Here is a 23,574-nt window from a genome sequence, read left to right as displayed (position 1 = left end):
TGAGGAGATGTGGAGAGCCCTGAAGAATTTCCAGTTAGGAGAGACATGATAGATTTGCATTTCAAAAAGCTTCCTCTGATTACTGGGTAGAGATGCATTTGTCTTCAGCAAAACGAAAACTGTCACAATTAGAGAGATATATTTATTCAATTTTAACTAAAAGAGCTGTTCTAAACCTTTATTTTATATTCTTTCTCCCTTATAAAATGGCCTTTCTTTTTTGAAATGATGCTGATGAAAGATGGCAAGAATATTTATGTCATCACTTTATAAAATTAAATGAGCAACCCTTGTGAAGAAATTGGTACATTCATACACTGCTGATGAGAACAGAAAATGGTATGACCCTTATGGACAAGAATTTGGCAATATCACACACACACACACACATTTACTCTTTAAGCCAGCACTTTCATTTCTAGGTGTATACCCTGAAGACATAATTTCAATAATGTAAAAACACACGTACAAGGTGCAGCACTATTTGAAACTGTAAATATTGGAAACTACCTAGAAGTCCAAGCATAGAAGACTGGCTGAATAAATTGCAGCACATATACAATGCAGTACCACGAAGCTGTAATAAAGAAGGAGAAAGAGCTCTATGAACTGGTATGCCGAGATTTCCAGGAAGTGGTAAGTGCAAAAAGTAGTGTAAGATACTTATGGTACGCTATCTTTGGTATAACAAAAGGCAAAATCAGACAGCATACATATATCTGCTTGGATTTTCATCAAAAGAAATATAAGAAAGATAAACCAAAAAGCAAGTAATAGGGGTGACGAACAGCACAGAAAGGACATGGAAGGTTATGACATTTACCTGAGTGTAAGATTCCAGGAAACATGTTAATGTTACACATCAGGAATCAGAAAACTCTTTTCCTCAAGGGTCGAATAGTGAGTATCTTAGGCCTATGGGCTATAAGGTTCTGTTGCTATTTCTCAACTCTGCCTTACAGCATAAAAGCAACCACAGACAAAACATAAGTGAATGAGTGTTGCTGTGTTCTGATAAAACTACAGAATCAGGTGGTTGGCCTGGGAGCTGTATGTGCCACTTCTTGTTCCACATAGTCAAAAAACTAAAGCCAACAAGGATGGGAAAGAAAAAAACAAACCCAACCTAGAACTACATCCATAATTAGTACTCAGCACGTAACAGCTCTCAATCACCTGTTGAATGAATGAATCTTAAAATTCTATTAAAAGACGGACATGAGTTCTAGTGGGTAGGGGGGTGCCTTGATCTCAGGACACCGAGATCATGACCTGAGCTGAAATCAAAGAGTCAGATGCTTAACCAACTGAGCCATCCAGGTACGACCCTCCGCCTCAACCCTACTCCCTACCAGCGCCCCCCTTTAAATAATCATTGTCACCACTGTTACCATGTTATATTGGGACTACAACAATTACATCCTCGGCCTGCTTCCTTTTTTTTTAAAGACTGTATTTATTTATTTGAGATACAGGAGGAGAACACAGAGGCAGAGTGAGAGGGAGACTAAGAATCCCCACTGAGCAGAAAGCCCCACACAGGGCTTAGCCCCAGGATCCTAAGGTCACAAACTAATCAGAAGGCAGACATCCAACCGACTGAGCCACACAGGCACCCCCTCAGCCTGCTTCCTGTTTTGTTCCCTTCAACCATCCAGGACAGGTCAACCAGATTTACCTATTAAATCACCACTTTAGGGCTCCTGGGTGGCTCAGTGGGTTAAGCCGCTGCCTTTGGCTCAGGTCATGATCTCAGGGTCCTGGGATCGAGTCCTGCATCGGGCTCTCTGCTCAACAGGGAGCCTGCTTCCCTCTCTCTCTCTGCCTGCCTCTCTGTCTACTTGTGATCTCTGTCAAATAAATAAATAAAATCTTTAAAAAATCACCACTTTACACCAATCACTTAATGTCCAGTTTTTTTTTGGGGGGGGGGGTTGTTTTTTAGAGAGGGAAGGAGAGGTGGGGTGAGGGGCAAAGGGAGAGGGACAGATCAGTCTTCATGCCCAGTGCAGAGCATGAAGTGGGGCTTGATCTCACAAACCCTGAGATCATAACCAGAGCTAAAATCAAGATTTGGAGGCCCAAGGGGACTGAGCCACCCAGGCGCCCCTGTCCGGTTTTAAAAGTTGTCAGATTCTCCATTGCTTGAAAGAGAAAGTCCAGTTTCAAAGTTCAGCATTCTCCAAAATACAACCCTGACCTCTCAATTTTTTAGTGTATCTTCTCTCTCCCAAATAAGATTCCTCCACTCCTGGATGGTCTACTACATGCCCTGTGTTCCTAACTGGAATTTTATTGACTCTAGACATTTAGGCACATGACACACTAACTGCCCCACTCCCTACCCCAATCAATAAAACTCACTGTGCCCTTCTTCTCTGATAAAATCCTTTTCATCCTCCAAGGGCCAGTTTAACTCCTAAACAAAATCTTCTTTGATAATGCTTATTGTCTGTATCACTTATTTGGTATTTTTTTCTTCTGCCTTTGTTACTTATCTTTTTATCTTCCTGACACCTCAAGCTCCTTGAGGAAAGGGAGTACGTTCTGTACTTCTTTGTATTCTTTATAGCATCTAACATAGGTTAGATTTATTTATCATAGTGAGAGAGGGAGCATGGCAGGGTGGAGGGCCAAGGGAGAGGGAGAGAGGGGAAATCCTTAAGCAGACTCCCCACTAAGCAGAGACCCCCACTCCAACATGAGACTTATTCCCAGGACACTGTGATCATGACCTAAGCCAAAATCAGAGCTGGCCACTTAACTGAGCCACCCAGGTGCTCCGGAAGGTTAATTTTTAATAACCAATATTTATTTACTTACTTTATAGTACCTACTCAGCATATTTGTCAGGTAGTTCTAATAAATGTCCTATATTTATACACAAAAATGTAAAGAAAATAAAGGCACCTCTTTTATCATGTATGGTACACTTAATTCTTCAAAAGCCCAAGAAAGAGAATAAAGTTTCCTTTGTTAATACTACTCTATGACACAAGAATTCAACTCTTGCAGTTATCACCATAAACTTGATTTACCTTAAACGTTATTATTGAATCCCCACCTTTAGATAAGGTTATAGAGTTGTTAAAAGAAACCACTGTGTTATTTAAGACATTCTTTGTGTAACTATGGATTTCTTTTTTGGAACAACTATTTTCTAGACCTGTTGTATCCTAGAATTTTTCCCATTTTTTTATCTCTGCACTCCTGTTTAATTCTTAGATCTCATAATTTCTCCCTTCTTGATTTTTTTACTTTGCTGGTAATTTTATTTCAAAAAGGATAGTCAAGAGATAGACCTTCTGAGTCTTAGATGTCTGAGAATTGTTTCATTTTACCCTCCGGTTTGACATGTAGTTTAGACATAGAATTCTAGGTTATCAGATATCAGTACTCCTGCTAAAAACGTTGATGCTCATCTGGATCTTACTCCACTGTAAATAGCTTACTTTTTTCTTGCTGGAAGCTTTTATGATTTTCTCACTACATTTGGAATTCTGAATTTTCATCAAGATGTGTCCACATTCATTTATCCCACATGGACCTATGAACCCTTTCCACTGGACCTTCTGGTTTTGAAAATTTTTTGTTATTTTTTTAAATCTGATCTTTCTTTTGGCAATGGATATTAACTGAGATTACCCCCAAAATACCAAAGTTAGGGCAACATAACCTCACAGCACAGTAATTTGATGCATTTTCGTCTTAAGCAGAATTACCTTTCCTATATCATTTTTTCTTCAAATCTGTTATAGAAGTCTATAGATTTATCTAATTTACCTAACTTACCTAATTTATAGATTTACCTACTTTTCTGCTCTGCTTCTCTTATAGACTCAGCAGAAAGCTGTAGGTACCGTGTGTGTTTGTGTGTGGATGTGTGTGTGTGTGTGTGTGTGTGTGCATGCGCATGCATGTGTGTGTGTGAAAACACAAAAGTTGGGGTGGGGTCAGACATGTATTTGTATAGTTTGTACACTTCACAAAAGCACAGGGCTTCAGCATAAATTCTGCATACCAAATCAGGGGTACCTGCATCCAAAGGGGCATCTTTTTCTAATTCATTAGTACAGAGGAATGTGAATTTTCCTGATTCTTATAGGCTGGAATGGACTGAGGTGGGGGACTGGTCCAAATGTTTCATGGACCAACGTTCTCAAAATATAGTGGCCAGAGCAGCAACATCAGCATTGCCTAGAAAAATGCTGGAAATATAAATTCTTGGCCACTACCCAAAAAATTTGGGGTTGCACCCACCAATCTGTGACCTGTGTTTTTAACAAGCCCTCCAGGTCATTTTGATGCATGCTCAAGTTTGAGAGCTACTGGCAGACAGCACTTTTTAAAAAATATTCTCCTGATTGCTGCCTTACTCTCTATAACTGCTACTTTGAGCTTGGAGGCTAAGACTCCCACTTCCACCAGAGCCCTTTCCTGTGTGTATTCAGAGCTGTGGTTTTATCAACTTTGTTCAATCCTTCAATATACCCATCATTTACTTTTTATCCTCAAACCTGAATCAACCGCTCAACTTCCCTCCATAGTTTTTCTACTTTATCGTCTCAGTATTGCAGGATTTCTCCCCCACATGTGCTTTTTATTTTTCCTTTCTGTAACTTTTGGAGGGGTTTGGGGGGAGGAAGCAGGTAAAGGTGTGTGGTCAGTTTGCTATTTCGAACCAGAAATATTCTCATTTTTAAAAGCAATTTCATGATGTGATAAGCACTGGGTGTTATGCACAACTGATGAATTGTTGAACACTACATCTGAAACTGATGGTATATTATATGTTGACTAATTGAAATATAAATAAATAAATAAATAATAAAAGTGATTGTACAGAATAAATTAAACAAGAAAACATTATAGTACTTAAACCCTTTTACTCCTGCTGAAAAATAATATGCAAAGGGCTTTTTCATCAAAACAAAGCAAATCCATTAATTATGAACAACATAACTTTCAGTTTACTTTCTTTAAAAAATGCTAATATTTTAAACTATTTAACCAATTATTGTTAGATCATGTTTTAATAGGTAAAAAAAAAACTATGAATCACTTTATTACAATTCTTTATTTTAAAATAAAGAACTTTCATTCCGTTATATGAGTGTAAAATATTCATACTGGACTAAATTTAGGCTTTTCAGAGGAAAGGATTTTATGTATAATGAAAAGCAGTTTATTGAAAAAAAAAAACATTAAAACAGCACTAAAAATTATACTTTTGGCTTAAATGTCACATATGTGATTTTTGCTGATGGCCAACATAACTGGTTTCAAAACTGTTGGGCAAAAATAGCTATATTTTGTGTTGTGCTCTTATAAGTCTTTTTTAGACTGAAACATACATAATTTTGATATAAAGAGAAGGGGAAAATATGGACATGTGTTTAAAAATCAAAAGGGACAATTATAAATAGTTTGTCTGTAAGAGATTATGGAAAAAGTTGTTGTACTTCCCCCAGAAATAATCACAAAGGTCAGGTATATCATTTTTGCATTATCATGGCAATCTCCATCCACCCATGCCATTTATTCTTCACTTGAAACTGGACTGTGGAAAAGTTTATTTTCAGAAGAACTTGTTTAAATCTGTGAGTTAGATCCTGGTTTAAAAGTACATAGTACTGGAAAAAAAAAGTACATAGTACTGAAAGTTTCCAGTATGCCTGTTACAAAGACAATACAAAACTTCTTATTTTTAAGAACAAGTTTATATTTTTATGAGTTCAGTACTGGATTAGGAAATCCTATGTTCATTTTGTTTAGGACTGACTCATGTATTCGTAAGAGAGGAGTCATTTTACTTTTCCCCCTTTCTCATTTTTACTGTTGAAAAGAAAAAACCAAAATGACAAAACTTAAGTTATAAAAACTAGTGTTACTTAATATAAAATGAAAAAAACTTTTAATTATCTTAAAACATAGAAAGAATAAGGATAATGATCAGATATTAATAAAAATAAGTTTTTATTAATTTATTAGTAAGGATAAAAATGATCAGATATTAAACTCTAAAAAGGAAATGAACTTAAATATAAGATAGCAAGGCAGATTTCTGTTAGTCTTTGGAGTATAATCAAATCTTAAAGAGAAATTATGTTACATTTTAACAGAGGCAAGAAACACTGAAACTTAGCAAGAAGAATATAAAGTTTTTGAAAGAGAAGCAATTCCAGCTGTTTCCTATTTCACATTTCCTAATCAGTTCTAAATCCACACTTACAGAAAGATACCATAAGTGCTTTTGATATTTGGCTATTTCTGACAATAGTAGAAAATATGAAGAACCAATCAGTAAATTAATAAAACTAAACACACAAGGGCCACTGACATGCATTTTGAAACAGACTAGAGTTGTGACCATTCAGTTTCAAGAACATGTCATAAATATTTAGAAAAGATAAATATCAAAAAGTTGGTCCTATTTTACTATGAAAAGTAACATAACTTAATTAAATGATTTAGGAACAATCGCCCCAGAGTGTTTCTAAAATTTTACTAAACTCATTAATAATAATAGCTTCTCATATTGCTGAAGGAATTTAGAAACTATACTAATTAAAGGAGATTATCTCATAAGAAACTTCTACTTTTTGTTTCTTTCACATTCAGATTCCAGAACTGTTCCTCACTATTACAGTTACAGTTACAGCTATATAGGATATCTCTACAAGTTTAGAGACTGAAAATTCTAAGATTATATTCAAGAAAATTTCTAACATCATGACCTTGTAGAAGACCCTCTGAACAAGAGTACAACTGCTTCCATTTCCACAAGTCCATAAGCACAAAAGTTCTTTCTGAGCTTTCTTCTACAATTGCTATCTTCCTTCTAGTTTGTACTTGAATAATGAACTAACACTGCCCTCAGGTAATGACTGACATGATTCATAACTAAAGCAATATTACAAATTCCAACTGCAGTATAACAGTGAACACTGCCTACATTTAACAATACTGGAATTCAGTTACACCTTTTTCCCCTGAACTTTTTCTGTTTTGAAAAGGCAACGGGGGAGGGGAACACCCCAGGAGAAAAGTTCTACATACTTCTAGTAAGCGAGGATAAACAGATCCAATACTGTTTAACTGTATTCTCAGTTCTCTGTTCTTAAGATATCACTGTAAAGTAGAAGAAAGGGAATGAAGAAAACTAATAATTAATCATTCTGTTTCTAAAATGTACCATTCTCATAAGTGTTCATTTATTCCTCACAATAATTCTGAAAGGTAAATACAATTATCCCCATTTTACACACAAGGAAACCTGAGATGCAGAGACATGACTTGTTCATAATCACACCAAAGCAAGTCACATAATTTCTCTGAACCTCAGCTCTTCTTATCTGTAAAATAGGAATGGCATTATTTACCTTCTGTGAAAACTAACTGAGATCTGGTAACTTAAAGCCCAGGTTCCTTCTGTTGCAGCACAGTGACACACAGGGAGAAAGATACAAATACAGATAAAGCAAGAATAAAGAAACCAATCACAACACTGAGTATATCCAACAGTAAGCTAATATACACCATAAGGGAGGACAGAGATTAAGAACACCGTCTCTGGAACCAGATAGCCTGAGTTAAAAATTCTGGCTCTGCCAGTCACTTAGTTTTGTGGACCTGCAATATAACAAACTCCACCTGCAGTATAACAGCAAACACTGCCCACATTTAACAATGCTGGAGTTCAGTTACATCTTTTATAAGGAAAAGGTTCTCAATTTCTCTGTGCTTCAGTTTCTTCACCTGTGAAATGGTGATAATGACATCTATTTCACAGAGTTTGCAAAGTAAAAGAGTTAACATATTATACTTTTAACAGTGCCTGTGACAGCACACATGCAAAAGTATTATCTATTGAGATTTCTACACTGCAATGTTACATGCGCAAGTGAGGATCATTTTGATCCTGGTCTGTATGATGATCAGGAAAGATTTCAAAGAATTAAGCTGGTGATGAGCTTTGTAAAAGCACTGCTTCCTACAGCAAGTTTCTATGAGCTACACCTAAGGGAAATTTCTGAGTTGTTAATTTTTTTTTTTAACATTCCTAGATTTCTTTAGTCCTTGTACCAATTCATGAATAAGAAAAACATATAATATGGACAATAGGAGAGGAGAAAGGGAGACATGAATGGACAAGTCTCCTCCACAGTGACCACTACCAATTACTCATGTATATCAGAGTGTTCTAAAGATTAAAGAAGGAGGCAAATGCATAGAGAAAAGAATAGTCAAACATGGCATGCAAGACTAGAAGGCACCTGAGTGAAGGTTTAGATAGGAAAAGATTTTGTTTAAATCCATAAATAGATCTGGATAATGAGCTCAGGCTCATATCAGCATTTAGTACAGAAGAAGACTGGACTAATTTATAATAGCCATCTCAGTTACTTTGGGTTTCCCATTTATTGTTTTTTAACATATGAGAAACCATATAAAAAACCATTTTAATGTCTCATTGACTCTTAACAATTTTGAAGAAATGGAATTATTTTACTAAATTGAGTTTATATTCAGATCTTTTAAAATAATCATCTATTCATTTTTCAGTGGACAACTCATTCAGATTAACTAAATTATTATCCTTATTTTTGTGTGTGCTTTTCTGAACATCTGTATTTTTTTTAATTTTTCTCTATACTAGCCCACTAACAGAAAACAAGGATATTATCAGAAATTTTATTTCCATGATATTGCCTTTCCTCACTTTCCCTGTTCAGGCTCTATATTTTTTCATTCTTACAGAAGACTTTAGGTATACCTGGGATCTTTTATTAAAAGCTAAGAGAAAACTCAGTTCTAACATGTCAGCCTATGAAAACAAACCTAGCTTTAAAATTCACTTCCTTTTTATCCCTCTCTTCAATCTCCTTGAGGCTGTTGATTCAAATACCTAATTTCATCAACCCTAAATTATAATGGATTCTAAAAATATATATATTAAAATCTCATTTCTAAGAGTTGTATAAATCAAATATGGGCACTAAGTACTTTCTCTTAAAATATAATTCGTTCTTTTTTGTAAAGTTTTCTTTTAATCTTTTCTTCCTAAGGATCCAGCAGACCAATAATGACAGTGCACTGCACAAAGAAACTGGTTCCCAAATGGCACTTTCTTCCCTTCCTATGACAAACTAGCTTCTAGACAAAACACTTAAAAATATACATATATTATGTGTATAATACATATATTATATGTGTTTACATGTATGTAAACACATATAATATATGTATTATATGTAAACACATATATGTATTATACACATAATATATGTAAAAAATACATATATTATATTTTCACTTAGAATAAAATTAACTATTTATACTGTTGCCTTTTATAATGTCCCACATGCTTGACTACATGTTAAGTGGTAATAAAAACAGTGTGAATCAACAGAAATAAAAGGGCACAATGACAGGAACACTTAGTAGATGAACACGGAATTTGGAATAAAACCTATCTGGGGTAAAAGGCTGACTGGGTGACCTTAGACAAATTAAGTAACCTTCCTAAGACTGTTTCCACTTTTATAAAATGAAAATAATTTTAACAACTTCAAAGGATTGTTGTGAGATTTAAATTAGACAAATAGTTTTGGTGTACACACACTTCATTTTTAATTAGTGTATAGAATTAATTGGTACATTTGTACAATATTTCCTTTACTAACAGAACTATCTTTCCATTTTTAATGAGGTTAAAAACTCTAACTTAAAAAAAAAAACCTTGAACTTTTGAGAATAAATTAATCTTGATGAGTACTAAACAAGTACTCATCTACCATTGCCAAAGCTAGGCCATAATTTCCCCCAATGTGTCTAATTCCAGGTTTTCCTACTTCTGTATCTTTCCATATTTTTACATCTGTTGCAGGTCTTTTCCTATCAACATATGATTATTCCCTCCTCTGACCCTTGTGGCTTACCTTATTTACTTTTCCACCAGGTACCTAGCAAGCTCCTTTAAGACTAAGGACTATTTTCCATGTCATTATATATCTCACAAGGATAAGTACAATTCCTTTCAAATATCTGATATATGGAATACTAGGTATGGCCCAAAGAGAACTGGGAAAAATTGAGCTAAAGGAGAACACAGAAACGAGACCTCTGTGTAACCCTTTCATGAAAGAATTTTCCTTTAATATTTTATAAACTGTGAAGCAACTTAAAGGAATATGGATCTATATTCAGTATTGGCAAATAAGTCCTTTAACATTTAAATAGTTTTATAAAAACATAAAATATTTGAACTAGAAGAACTCAAATCTTTTGGTCTATCTCAGCTTATAAAGCAAAAATCTAAGACAAAAACATTAACTTGCACATGAAAGAGGACCTAAAACAGGTCTTCTGTTTCCACATCAGGCAGGTTATCTGTCACTGGATAAATGTGGTTTGTTCCACAAATAAAAGAACTCTCTGGCTGTAATAAGTGCTTGAGGAATAGTGGAAGTGAGGCAAAGAAGGGCCAGATTCCACAACCAGAGAAAAGAGGTTAAATTTTTCTGAATGGCAACAGGGAGCTATAGTAAGTTCTTGGAACAGGAGAAAGGTATACATAAATATTTAGAAATATTAACTTAGCACCAAAGTTTAAATGGAGGATAGTGGCAAAGCTGGGAGATCAAACAGGAGCCTAAACGTAGATGAAAATAAGATTTAAAAATTAATAAAATAAATCTAAGAGACATATTTTTTTTTCTTTAAATTGTAAGATTCTTAAATACTCGGTATTCAAGCCTGGATAACTTGAAAAGTAATGTAAAAACATAAATATTGGTAAGTAAAGTTGTACTTAGAACAAAAAAGATAATTTCAATTTTGATTAATGAAGTCTCTTAAATCTTAAGAAACTACTATTTAGGGGCACCTGGGTGGCTCAGTGGGTTAAGCCTCTGCCTTCGGCTCAGGTCATGACTCAGGGTCCTGGGATAGAGCCCCACATGGGGGCGGAGGGGGGGGGTCTCTGCTCAGCGGGGAGTCTACTTCCCCCTCTCTCTCTCTGCCTGCCTCTCTGCCTACTTGTGATTTCTCTGTCACATAAATAAATAAAATCTTAAAAAAAAAAGAAAGACTACGTTTTCATTAAAAAAAAAAAAGAAACTACTAGTTAGTTTTGGGAGGTAAGGGCAAGAAATTAGGAACACACTGGGTCAGAGTGAGAAAGGTTAAAGCTTTAAGCTATACTTTCAGAAAGAATCAGACTGTTAAAAAATTAAAACAGGGGCGCCTGGGTGGTTCAGTTGGTTAAGCATCTGCCTTCAGCTCAGGTCATGATCTCAGGGCCCTGAGATTGAGCCCCACATTGGGCTCCCTGCTCAGGGGGGAGTCTGCTTCTTCCTCTGTCACTCCCTTGCTTGTTCTCTCTCTCTCAAATAAATAAAATCTTTTTTTAAAAAATTAAAATAAAATATTTTCTCTTGCCAGCAAAAAAGTAAGTATACAGTTATTTTAAATAACTCATGAAGAGCTTTTATAAACCCAATATAAAATATTTTCCTTTATAATAACATGGCTATTATATCAATACAATATATGGCATTATATTATTTCATCATCCTTACCCATATTCTTAGAAAACTGTTATAAATCACGTAATCATTATCTTACAGTTCACTCACTTTCCTGAGACACAGCTCTCAGTGAAATGTAACTTAAAAAAAAAAAACAAAACAATGTCTCATGGTAGATACTAAAACCTTCTGTAAAGTGCACCAGAGGTTAATTATCTACCATACAAATATAGAACAGATATCCTTTTTGGCTTATTCAAAGCCACAGGCTTTTCTGCCTTTTGTGTTCACTTCCTATCAAATTTGGCATTTCAAAAGGACACCAAAGAAGCTTAAAAATTTGTTTATAGTTTCTTCATCAAATTGGGACTCTAAAAATATAAGCTTTTCATTATAATGGTGCTGGTATGTAAAATAGGCCTTTTAAAATTTGGAAAAAGAATAAAAGAAATGTTTTTAATCTTTTCTATGTAAAAGTGCTGAAGGAAGAAATTTGCTAATGTTTGGTGACTATGGAAAGGCAGTATGACAGAATCCATTTTAATGAGTCAGCTATATTTAACAACAATTAAAGGATACTCAACTTTCTTGTGACTTACTAAAATTAAAACAATAGTTAATAACTAGTACTTCTATGATCTCCATATAATAAGTACCCCTCCAAAACATTATTATTCAGAAGATATGATGCATTTAATATAGGAAAATAGAAATAAAATACTTAGGATACCTTAAACTACATATTTATAAAAATTTTATCAGTAAATACTATACATAACTCTTTCAGCCATGATGATGAAGGAACAAATAGGACTTGTCTTAAACAACTAAAAAATTGAACAACATAAATGAAACAATTGATTTCTGCATTGAACAACAGATAGCAAAGGACAGTGATCCCTAAGAAAAAGAAAACAAATGGTAAATCCAACCACTGCCTCAGTTTACTGCATGGAGAGAGTTCCCAGGCTACAAAGCAAAGAGAAGAAAAAGCCCATTGGTCTCCCTGGCAGAAAACAGAGTTCAGAATTCAAGGAAGCCAAGGTAGCTAAAATTAGCTGCACAGAATACCAGAGGAAGGAATTACAAAGAAAGGAAAGAGTTGCAAAGAGAGAGCTCCAGAGATCTACAGAGGGTTATGCTCAAGTCTCCAGAGGAGAACCTATCAGAACCTATCCAGAGCCAAAGGAAATAAAAACAAAAACAAAAACAACAACAACAAAAAACCACTGGAAAAAGCAGAACCATTTCAGAAGCTAACACAGAGCCAAGAAGAGTTCTGATTTCCACCAACCAGAGTGGAAAAACCTTTTAATACATGTGACATAGGGTAGAGTACTCAGAAGGGTGTTATAGATTAGCCATAGATTAATTACTGCGTGGGCTTTGTCCAAAAACAACAAAAGCCTTAAAAAGGATCAAATTTTTCTAAGAATCTAAATTGTGTACCAAAACACAAATGAAACATACTGAAAGGAATATGAAAATATCTAGGATTCCATAAGGTAAAAATCACAATGTCTGGCACCTGATAAAAAAATTACAAAGTAGACCCAAAAAGGCAAATAAATAAATAAATAAATAAAAGTATCAGTCAATAAAAACAGACCTAAACACAAAGATGTTAGAATTCATACACAGGGACTTTAAAACTGTTATTATAACTATATTCCATATGTTCAAGAAGGTAAAGGAAAGCCCAAACATGTTTTTTTGCCTAACATTTTAAAGAGAGATACAGAAGATGTAAAAAAGGATTCAAATAAAACTTAAAGATGATAAATATAGTGTCTAAGATTAAAAATTGCAGTAGATAGAAAAATAATAGCAGATTAGACATTTCAGAGGAAAAAATGAATGAACTTGGAAGACACAGCTATAGAAACAATCTAGAATGAAACAAAGACAACACCTAGGAAAAAACAAAAACAGAGTAACAGATTATTAGGTAACTTCAAGTTATCTAATACATTTATGACTGGAATCCCTGAAAGGAGAGGCAGGAGGAGTCAACTAAAATATTTTAAGAAAATAATAGACAAAAATTTCCAAATTTGATGAAACCTATAAAGTCCACATATCCATAATCCTTTTGATATACTGCTGAATGTGGTTTGCTAATATTTTTTGAGGATTTTTGCATCTATGTTTATTAGGGGTTTTGGCCCATAGTTTTCCTTTTTTTTAGTGTCTTTGTTCTGGTTTTGGTATCAAGGTAATGCTAGACTTGCAGATGCATTTGGAAGCTTTCCTTCCTCTCCTGTTTTTTGGTAAAGTTTGAGAAGAATACGCATTAACTCTTTATGTGTTTGGTGGAATTCACCTGTGAATCTCTCTGGTCGGTAGTTTTTTGATTATTGATTCAAATTCATTACTAGTAATTGGTCTGTTCAGATAACATGATACTATATATACAAAATCCTAGGCTCCACTAAAAAATTAGCACAATAAATGAATTCAGTAAAGTTGCAAGATACAAAATTAATACCAAAAAATTGGATGCATTTCTATACACTGATAACAAAGTTGCAGAGAGAGAAATTAAGAAAACAATTCCATTTAAAATTGTACCAAAAAGACTAAAATAGTTTGGTATAAACTTAACCAAGGAGGTGAAAGATCTGTATCTGAAAACTATAGTACACTGATGCTGCCTATAAGAAACCTACTCTAAGTATAAAGACACAAATAGGTTAAAAGTAGAATGGGGGAAAAAATACATGTCAAGCTAATATTAAAGAAAAGAAAGCTGGGGTGGTTTTACTGACCAGACAAAGCAGTTTTCAGAGCAAAGAATAGTACAAGGGATAAAGACGGTCAGTTCATAAATTAAGGTATGGCTTAATCAAGAAGACATTACAATTCTAGTTGTTTTTGCACTTAAATTCTATACGTAAGACAATGAACTAGGTATTGTACAAAATTTTTTAAAGAAGTTAGACAGGACCTTTTCTTTTCAGGAACTCTCTGCCCCTCCTAGAACCTCTGATCTCAGAGTCACTTCCATCAAACACTTAAGACTTTGGTGCCTAGTCCACATTCCTCTCTACCACATGTCCAGGTGACTTCATCTCTCAGCCTCTTGGTTCCTTGACCCACCTCATTTCCAATGGTTTTCATCTCCATTCCAAATGATTCATGTGCTCCCAAGATTATTTCTTAGAATATAGTAAACTACATAAAATGTTCTAGCTCTGGAATATAAAGTTAAAATCTCTTTCTCTCTATTAAATTTCATTAAAAGCTGTTTCTCAAGGGGTGCCTGAGCGGCTCAGATAGGTGAGCATCTGCCCTCAGCTCAGGTCACGATGTCCAGGTCCTGGGATTGAGCCCTGAACTGGGCTCCCAGCTCAGCAGGGAGTTGACTTCTCCCTCTCCTCTGACTCTCTCCCTGCTTTGTGCTCTCTCTGTTTCTGTCAAATGAATAAACTCCTTAATTAATTAATTAAAAGCTGTTTCTTTTTTTTTTTAATTTAAAATTGTGGCCACTCTCCTCAAACTTCTGACTACACCACTTTGCATTCCCTATCCCAACCCACCAACCCACACTCAGCAAATTACCTCAGCTCTATTTTGTAAAATAAACAAATAAATAAGGCCATTAGATGGAAAGTCCCCCATTTTCTGCCACGGCACCCACATACCTTACTTGTAACTGCTTCCATTCTTTCCATTTGCTGCACAATATTTCCCATCCTCTCCTCAAACAGGAGATGACATCCTTCAAGGGAACCCCCTGAATCTGGACAGGCCCTGTGACTGCTCTCACCAACAGAACCTACCTTCCAACTACAGTCCTTTCAGAAACCTTTTGGAAGCCAGCTACTATGTAAGATGCATGAGTATTCTGAAACCAGTATGCTGTGAGATGCATACCTTCTCATATGAGAAGGCCAGGAGGATGAGAGCACCCAGAGTAGGAAGGGAAGGGAAAGAAAAATTGACCATGTACTGAGGGGGAATGAGGGTCCAGACTTGTGAAGTAAGAAGCATCGTGGAGAGGCGCCTGGGTGGCTCAGTTGGTTGGGTGCTGGACTCTTGATTTCAGCTCAGGTCATATTATGAGGGTTGGGAGATTAAGCCCTATGTTGGCCTCCACACTGGGCATGGAAACTACTTAGTATTCAATCTCTCTCCCTCTGCCCCCAACCTCTCTTCCTCTAAAAAGGAAAAAGAAAAAGTAGAAGCATCATGGAAGTAATCTTGCCCCTGACACCATACAATCAAGGATGAACTGCCCAGTCAAGCTCTTCCCAAATCCCTGACCCTCAGAATCATGAACAAAATAAAATGGTTGTGTTAAGCCACTGATGTGTCATCCTGAAACAGAGAACACTCATAATGAATGGTTCTTTTCCATATACATTTAATCCTATCTTTCCCATCTCAAAAAAATAACCTTCCCTCCACCTCACACTATTGGCAGCTATATCTTTATTTCCCTTCGGACAAGACTCTAGCAAAAAGCTATCCACAATCACTGTCTCCACTTTATCCCTCATTCACATCTCATCAAAATCCCACTGCAATCTACTCCTGCCTCTACCACTTCTATTAAGAGCCCTTGCTACCACTGCCAGTGGCTTCCTTGTTGCTCAAATGAATGCTCTTCAGTTCTTACTGGCAGCTCCTACATTATCTTATACACCAAGCCCCTACTCAGACCTTGTAATGCTTTCTTTTTATGACACCACCTTCTATTTCTCTGGCTGTTCTATTTCAATCTCTTTTGTAGACTTCTCTTTTCTGTCTATCTCTTAAATGTCAGAGCACTTCAAGCCTCTATCTTTAACCACCTTCTCTTGCTATACAGTAGCCCCCCTTGACTGCAGTTTTGCTTTCTATGGTTTCAGTTACCCATACTCAACTGCGGTACAGAAGCAGAAGATTCTCCTTTTGATGTGCCATGTCGTTCACCTCACTTCAATCACCTCACTTCATTCACCTAAAGCTAAGTCATTCACCTCACTTCATTTCATCATATAGGTTTTTTGTCATCTCACAACATTACAAGAAGAGGGGTAACTATAGTACAATAAAATACTTTGAGAGGAGAAAAGAGACCACATTCACATAACTTTTATTACAGGATACTATTATAATTGTTCTATTTTCTTAGTAGTTATTATTGTTAATCTCTCACTGTGCCTGACTTATAAATTAAACTTTATGACAGGTAAGTATATATAGGGAAAACAGAACATGAAGGGTTCAATACTATTCATGGTTTCAGGCATCTGCTGGGGGTCTTGGAACACATCAGCCATGGATAAGATGGAACTATTGTGTTATATTCTCCCCTTAGGCAATCTCATCCATTCCCCAAACTTCAGTTACTTGGTAAAAACATACAGATTAACAGCTTCAGAGACAGAGAGACCCGGGTTCAAACCACAGTGCTGCCATTTAGCTTGTGTGGTTTGGACAAGTTATTAAAGTTCTTTCTAAGCACTGATTGCCTCATCTAGAATATGACCTCATAAATTATTATAAAAATTAAAGATACTACAAGAAGTACTCACCACAATGCCTGGCACAAAATAAACTGTCAATAAGGATGGAAATTTTTGTTATATATATGCCAGCAGCTTTCAGGTTCATATTCCTAGCCTAGTATTATATACTAGGAAATGCCTAATATTTCTTTCCTTAGCTCCAGACACACATATCCAACTGCTACAGGACACCTCTACGTGAAGGACCTACAAGCACTTCAAATTCAACGTAATCAAATGAAACTCATCTTTCCAAGCAAATCTCATCTGATCCCGGTATCTTAATGAATGATACTACCTATATGTCATCATTAGTTGACCCCTCTTTATCCATCACTTCCACTTATGTAATTAAGTGCCACATACATAATGTCAGCTACTGTTCTGAGTGGTTTATATACAGTAACTCAATTAACATGAGATATGCACATGGAATAAGATATAAAGTTTATAAATGACCGGTAAGTAGATAGTAATAAACACTGTAAGGCTGTAAAGGAGGAAGAATGACTATAGATTAGGATGGTCATGAACAACAGAGTAGAAGTAGAACTGAAATTCTGGTAAGTACAAAGCCAGAGGAAAGTATTTTAAGTGGGGCCTACGAAGTGAACAAAGACTCAGCGACAGGTGAAAAAAAAACATGGTTGTGTGAGTTGCAAGAAAAGACAAAAGTAAATGGAGAAGAGAATACAAGGCAGGCATTCTCCAACATTTGACTCATAACTCTCTTACATTCTTAAAATTATTCAAGGCCCAAAAGTTTTTGTTCACATGAATTATATCTATCAATATTTACTGTATTAGTAATTTTTAAGTAAAGTTTAATTTAAATTAAAACGTGGGCACCTGGGTGGCTCAGTCAGTTAAGCATCTGCCTTTGGGTCGGGTCATGATCCCAGGATGCTAAGATCAAGCCTCACATTGGGTTCCCTGCTCAGTGAGGAGCCTGCTTCTCCCTCTCCTCTCTGCTTGTACTCTCTCTCACTATCTCTGTCTCTCTCTCTCTCCCTCTCAAATAAATAAATAAAATCTTAAAAAAAAAAGAAAATTTCTAAGAATGTAATAAATAATAGAGCTTTAAGATAGTAATGGATTTTTATGGGGTGCCTGGATGGCTCAGTGTGTTAAGGCCTCTGCCTTCAGCTCAGGTTGTGATCCCAGGGTCCTGGGATCAAGCCCAACAGGCTCTCTGCTCAGTGGGGAGCCTGCTTCCTCCTCTCTATCTGCCTGCCTCTCTGTCTATTTGTGACCTCTGTCTGTCAAATAAATTTAAAAAATCTTTAAAAAAAAATAGTAATGGATTTTATTTTTTTTATACTAGCCTAAAACTTGGCAAGTTATAGCTCCTTAAAGCTTAAATGCAATGTGGTATTGGGAACAATATCAGTATATCAGTTAACAAAAATAAACTTTTCATACTCTTGAGATGTTAAAATCTATTGTTCTATCTTGAACTTTATTAATTTTTATGTTATAAATATTTTTAAAAAAATTATTATGGGTCTACCTTAAACTTTGAATAAATATCTTAATGACTTTATAACATGATTCACTGGTCTTTTGGAAATATTGATTCACTGAATCATGGAGATCTTACAAACACTGACAAATCTCCTTTACAATATCAGAAAGTCACATTTATTAATATACCACTGATTTCATCAGAAGTTTCTGAAGTCCTGAGAAGCTGTACTTCTCAGTACAAGCTTAACCAAATTCTAATTTTCCCTTGGAAACGCAAAATTTTACCATTGGCAATATTTATTGACAGTTGTTTTCAACAACATGTGATTGAAAATAGAAATTCAATAAAATTAATATTGTTTACTGGTGCATCAATGACATTATTAAATGTAACTGACATGTTCTGTTTTGTATTTTAATGGAGAGTTTGTGGTGGTGAAGAATACAATGACAACTAGCCAGCTTGATGCTATTGCTCTGATACCTGCAAAGGTGCTAACACTTTTACATCATCAGTATAAATGTCAAGAGAGTAAAAAAGATAAGTAACATCTTAATAGTATAAAAATACTTTTTAACTTTGCAGATTCCCTAAAATGGTTGCAGGGACACCAGGGAGACACTTTGAACTGCTGATGGAAGAAAAAGGGAGGCAACAAAACTTCCAAAAGAGAGCCCTGAGGCATCAAATAGTTGACCTAAAGTTCCCATTCTAAAACCCTGGACCTGATTCCTTTGACCCTCTTCATATGCTGGGTAATTTTAAAACTGTATCCTGAACATCATAAATGTTAAATTGTAAAGATTTCTGGATTCTGTTATTTTTTTCTCAAATAAGCATTGCTTCATTTTGTTTTTAAGTGCGTGATCATTTTCACTGAACTTGAACTGTAAACTTTTTATTTGGGTAGCAGCTCCTGTCTCAGTTCAGATTTTCCTTCTTTAAGCTGCTGTTAATCCATACAGTGCAATAATTCAGGTTTCACATAAAGAAGTGGGCAGATAGGATTTGTCCACTCTCCTCAGCAGCCAAGGTTTCCCCAGCTTCTATTTTTTTAGTTTCCCTGGCCCTGGCCAGAAAGCCTGCAGTTTTCTTCTCACTGGCACCCCCTCCGCGTACTATAACGTACTCCGTTATAACTCCGCGTACACTTCCCACTTAGCCCTGGGCTGAAAGCTTCCTTCCCAGGCTCAGAGCTCCTTTTCTCTCCTGAAGAGTCTGTCTATTCTTCCTGTCCAGGAATTTCAGGCAGTTGCTTTCTGAATCATGCAGTGGTTTTATAACTGTCTTTTTTGAGGGGAGTCATGTTGTTAAGTCTTCCTCCACCATTACCAGATGCATAGGACCCTCACAGGTTTTTATTTGAGTTAGCAGGATGATATTTGCTTTTTAAAAAAGACTTCTCTAGTTGCCACCAGAAAAATAGTCTTAAGGAAGTTAGAGATGCAGGGAGATCAATAGGAAGAGTCCACAATATTCCCAGGAAGAGGGACCATTTAGAAAATAAAGCACCAGGGCACCTGGGTGGCTCAGACTGTTAAGTGTCTGCCTTCGACTCGAGTCATGATCCCAGAGTCCTGGGATCATGATCCGAGTTGGGCTCGGGTTGGACGTTGGGCTCCCTGCTCGACAGGGAGTCTTCTTCTCCCTCTCCCTCTGCTCTTGACCCTGCTCATGCTCTTGCTCTCTCTCTCTGTCAAAAACAAGAAAGAGAAAAGAAGGAAGGAGGGAAGGCGGGGGAGGGAGGGAAGAAAGAAAGAAAAGAAAAGGAAAGGAAGAAAAGAAAGAATGAACGAACCTAGTGTATCTTGGTTTATAAAGGTTTAACTGAGAAAAATCTGATGAATTTTGAGCATACTAAAAGTAATATATATAAATCTCACTTCATAACTGCTGGCATTATAAACTGCTTAATAGATTTAAAAGGCCTAAACATCTGGAAGTCATTTAATCTATCCCTTAGGTATGGTTTATTCTAAATCACCTCTAATTCCTTTAAATTTCCAGGGAACAAGATTTTACCAGGTTTTTCAACAGATTGGTTAGCATTTTATACTTATATATGGCCTATTAATCTCTTTGGAATCAAAACAAAGAAAGATATGCTTTTTCCTTCAAGTTATTCTGTTCTTGATTTATTATTTCTCAAGATTGTTAAGCAAAGATGCTGGAACCCTTCTCCATGCAACCATTAAAAACATGATGATGTTCTTTCTTTTATTAAATTATTGGTGGGAAAAAGTAAGTAGAACCTCCCTTGATGTTTCCCTAAGTAACCAATACTGTTTGAATCTATAGTTAAATGAAAAATTCTTATTGTCATACAGAATCAAAAGATTATTAAAGTTTGCTCCGATTCTTGATCTGGGTGCTGGCAACAGGAGTGTGTTCAATATATAAAAAATTCTTCAAACTATAAACTTATAATATATAGTTTTCTGTATATATGTTTTACTTCAGTTGAAAAAAAAAGTCTGTGAAAGCTCAACTGTATCTATGGTATGTACCCTTCTCTAAGATGTCAATTATTCTCACATGAGAAATTTACAATATTCTATTTCTGTGGTATGACTTATCTTCACAGTTACCCTACTCCCTTAATGATTAAAAAAAAATAATAATAAATAAATAAATAAAAATAAACATTTTAAATGTAAAAGAAGTTTTTAAAATTTCAAACATTAAAAATATATGACAATACAAATCATCTATAATTTTATCCCCTAGAGATAGCAACCACATTTAGAATTTATATGTAGAGGCTTATGACTTCCACATCCTATTAATAAATTATATATTTCTTCTGACTTTGGGCAGGTCACTTTTTCTCCAAAAATTCTCAAGAATAAAGGGATATTGTTTAGAATTCTAGAACACCAGTAACTGAACTAAACAGCCTTGAGCACAAGCAATTTATAAACAATAAATTTCTATTTCCTCCACAATTTTCAGAGCCCATGTCTTTTCTGTATCTTCACAATGTTTACCCCAATGCAAGCCATGCTGCAGATGTGTACTAATGGGAAAAAAAAACTCTCTAAAAGAATAAAAACTTTCATATGATAGATTAATGTCTTGATTTCAATGTCTAGAAGGAGAGGACACATCAGCCTCTGAAAAGTACCTCTTACTTATTATATTTATTTATCATTGATTCATTTTTGTCATTCTCACTTAAACCCCTAGAAATCCCCTAGATTTCTAAGCACTCCTTTTCTCACGAAGTAGAAGGTCCTATATAATGGAGTTATTAAATTCAATTATAGAAATGCAACGGCTTTCTATCAACTTCCCCTACTTCTCTCCTATTCTATCTACTCTGTTCATACAGCAATGCAAGAAAACACTAAGAATTAAGTTATCTCTTAGCCATTAAGTTTTTGGAACATCAAAAAATTAAAACTAAGACTTACGTGTACAGGTTAGAATTCTAGTGTAACTAAAGTCTTAATGTTTTCATTGCCATTTCTATATACTGGCATAAATGAAAAGTTATACGCTTAGCATGCAACAGAGCTTCAAAAGAGACAAACTCTATATTAATCTACAGATCTGATGAGTCACAAAGTATTACCCAACTATACAGATTTAAAGAGCATAACACAGAGGAACTTCAAATAAGTATTTTACTATTACTACATAGAAAATGCCAACTTTATGAAACAAAAGCCTTATCAATAGCTCATAGGCTATAAATAGAATACATAGAGAATATGATTTGTGCTTCTATAATGCTATAAACAATAACTATAATTGAACAATAGTGTAGATTTTTGGACTACATTTAATAATAGAACAAGAAGAAATGCAAATAAATTGAACCAGAAAACTGTACTTTGTTAAATCCCTAAATAGCATAATTCTAATTTTTACCATTTTGTTGGAATTTAACAGCATTTAAATTTTCAAACATGGCAACTCTATTTTAAATATACTGTTCAAATACTTTAAGGAATTGTGTTTTGCTTTAAAGTGCCATGTCTTAAATAAAGCTATTCCTATCAGATGGTCTGGGGAGCCCAAGTAAAAGAAAACTCCATTTTAATATTCCACTTAACTCTTGGGCTATACACTGAAATTGCATTTTCATTAAATTGCATATTTTCTCTTGAGGTAAATTTTAACAAATACCTCTCACTAACATATAATTATTATTCATTTGTATATTAATATCTTTAATTATTTTAGCTAGTTACTTACAGAGAGCCATGCAAGCGATTCCATGATTCGATGTTCACATCGTTCTAAATGTTTTATCATTTCTCTGGTCAAGTTGGCTTCTGCTTTGATAAAACTTTCAATCACTTTGTAAAAATCAAAGGCTTTTAAATTAAGTATATTCAGAATCCATGGGAAGGACAAATCTGTTCCAGTATCAAGATTCTGAGATGTATTTCCTAAAAATGAAAGAAAAAATGTAACTTAGGTATGAAATGTTAAGCCTTCAATTATGTACTTTCAGTTTGAAAAGATTTTATGAAACAAAAATTTTAAAACACAGTAGAAAAGCTAAACAAAAATTTTTTATTCAGACCAGATTTTTTTTAATTTTGTTTTTTAAATTCCAGTTGTCTCCATGCCCAACGTAGAACTTGAACTCAAGACCATGATGACATGGTTAGTTGTGTGCTCTACTGACTGAGCCAGTCAGGCACCCCTAGAGCAGAATTCTTTCCATAGACTCATAGGAAATAGGCTTCTAAATTCTGAGTGTAGGTGCACATGTTTTTCCTAAATAGAGGGCTCATGCTTTTATCAAATTTTCAATGGTTTAAATACTCTAAACTTATATCAGGAACAATATCTAACCAGTTTAATATCTAACCAGCAATGCATTTGCATATCCATTTTCACAGTCTCACTAATCCCTGATGTGAGAAGGGAAGGCTTCTTTAAGATTTTGTTAATTTGGTTAGCATTTTTTGGTTATAAATGAAGATTCACAGTTTTCCATATATATTTCTCTTTTATTGTGTATTTGTATCCTGAGGTAAATTTTCTTTTGTTTTTGCAAACAAAACTTAGTATTTGCAACATTATTTGCAAAACAATACATGTCTAAGATTATATCTAAAAGAAA

General features: G+C 35.0%; 1 protein-coding gene across 2 annotated transcripts in view; it reads right to left on the bottom strand.

Moving 5' to 3' along the window:
- Positions 1-23,574, bottom strand: part of RB1 (RB transcriptional corepressor 1) — a 155,158-nt gene that overhangs the window by 62,068 nt on the left and 69,516 nt on the right. For both annotated transcript variants that reach the window (XM_032874040.1, XM_032874041.1), the window contains one exon: positions 22,695-22,891. In XM_032874040.1, the coding sequence (XP_032729931.1) occupies positions 22,695-22,891 (197 nt within the window). The remainder of the gene's footprint in view (positions 1-22,694; positions 22,892-23,574) is intronic.

The sequence above is a fragment of the Lontra canadensis genome, unplaced genomic scaffold (genome assembly GCF_010015895.1).
Source record: "Lontra canadensis isolate GAN:19392208 unplaced genomic scaffold, GSC_riverotter_1.0 scaffold51, whole genome shotgun sequence".
NCBI classification, from domain to species: Eukaryota; Metazoa; Chordata; class Mammalia; order Carnivora; family Mustelidae; genus Lontra; species Lontra canadensis.
The sequence above is the reverse complement of the archived record's forward strand: the minus strand, read 5'-3'. Positions and strand labels throughout refer to the sequence as shown.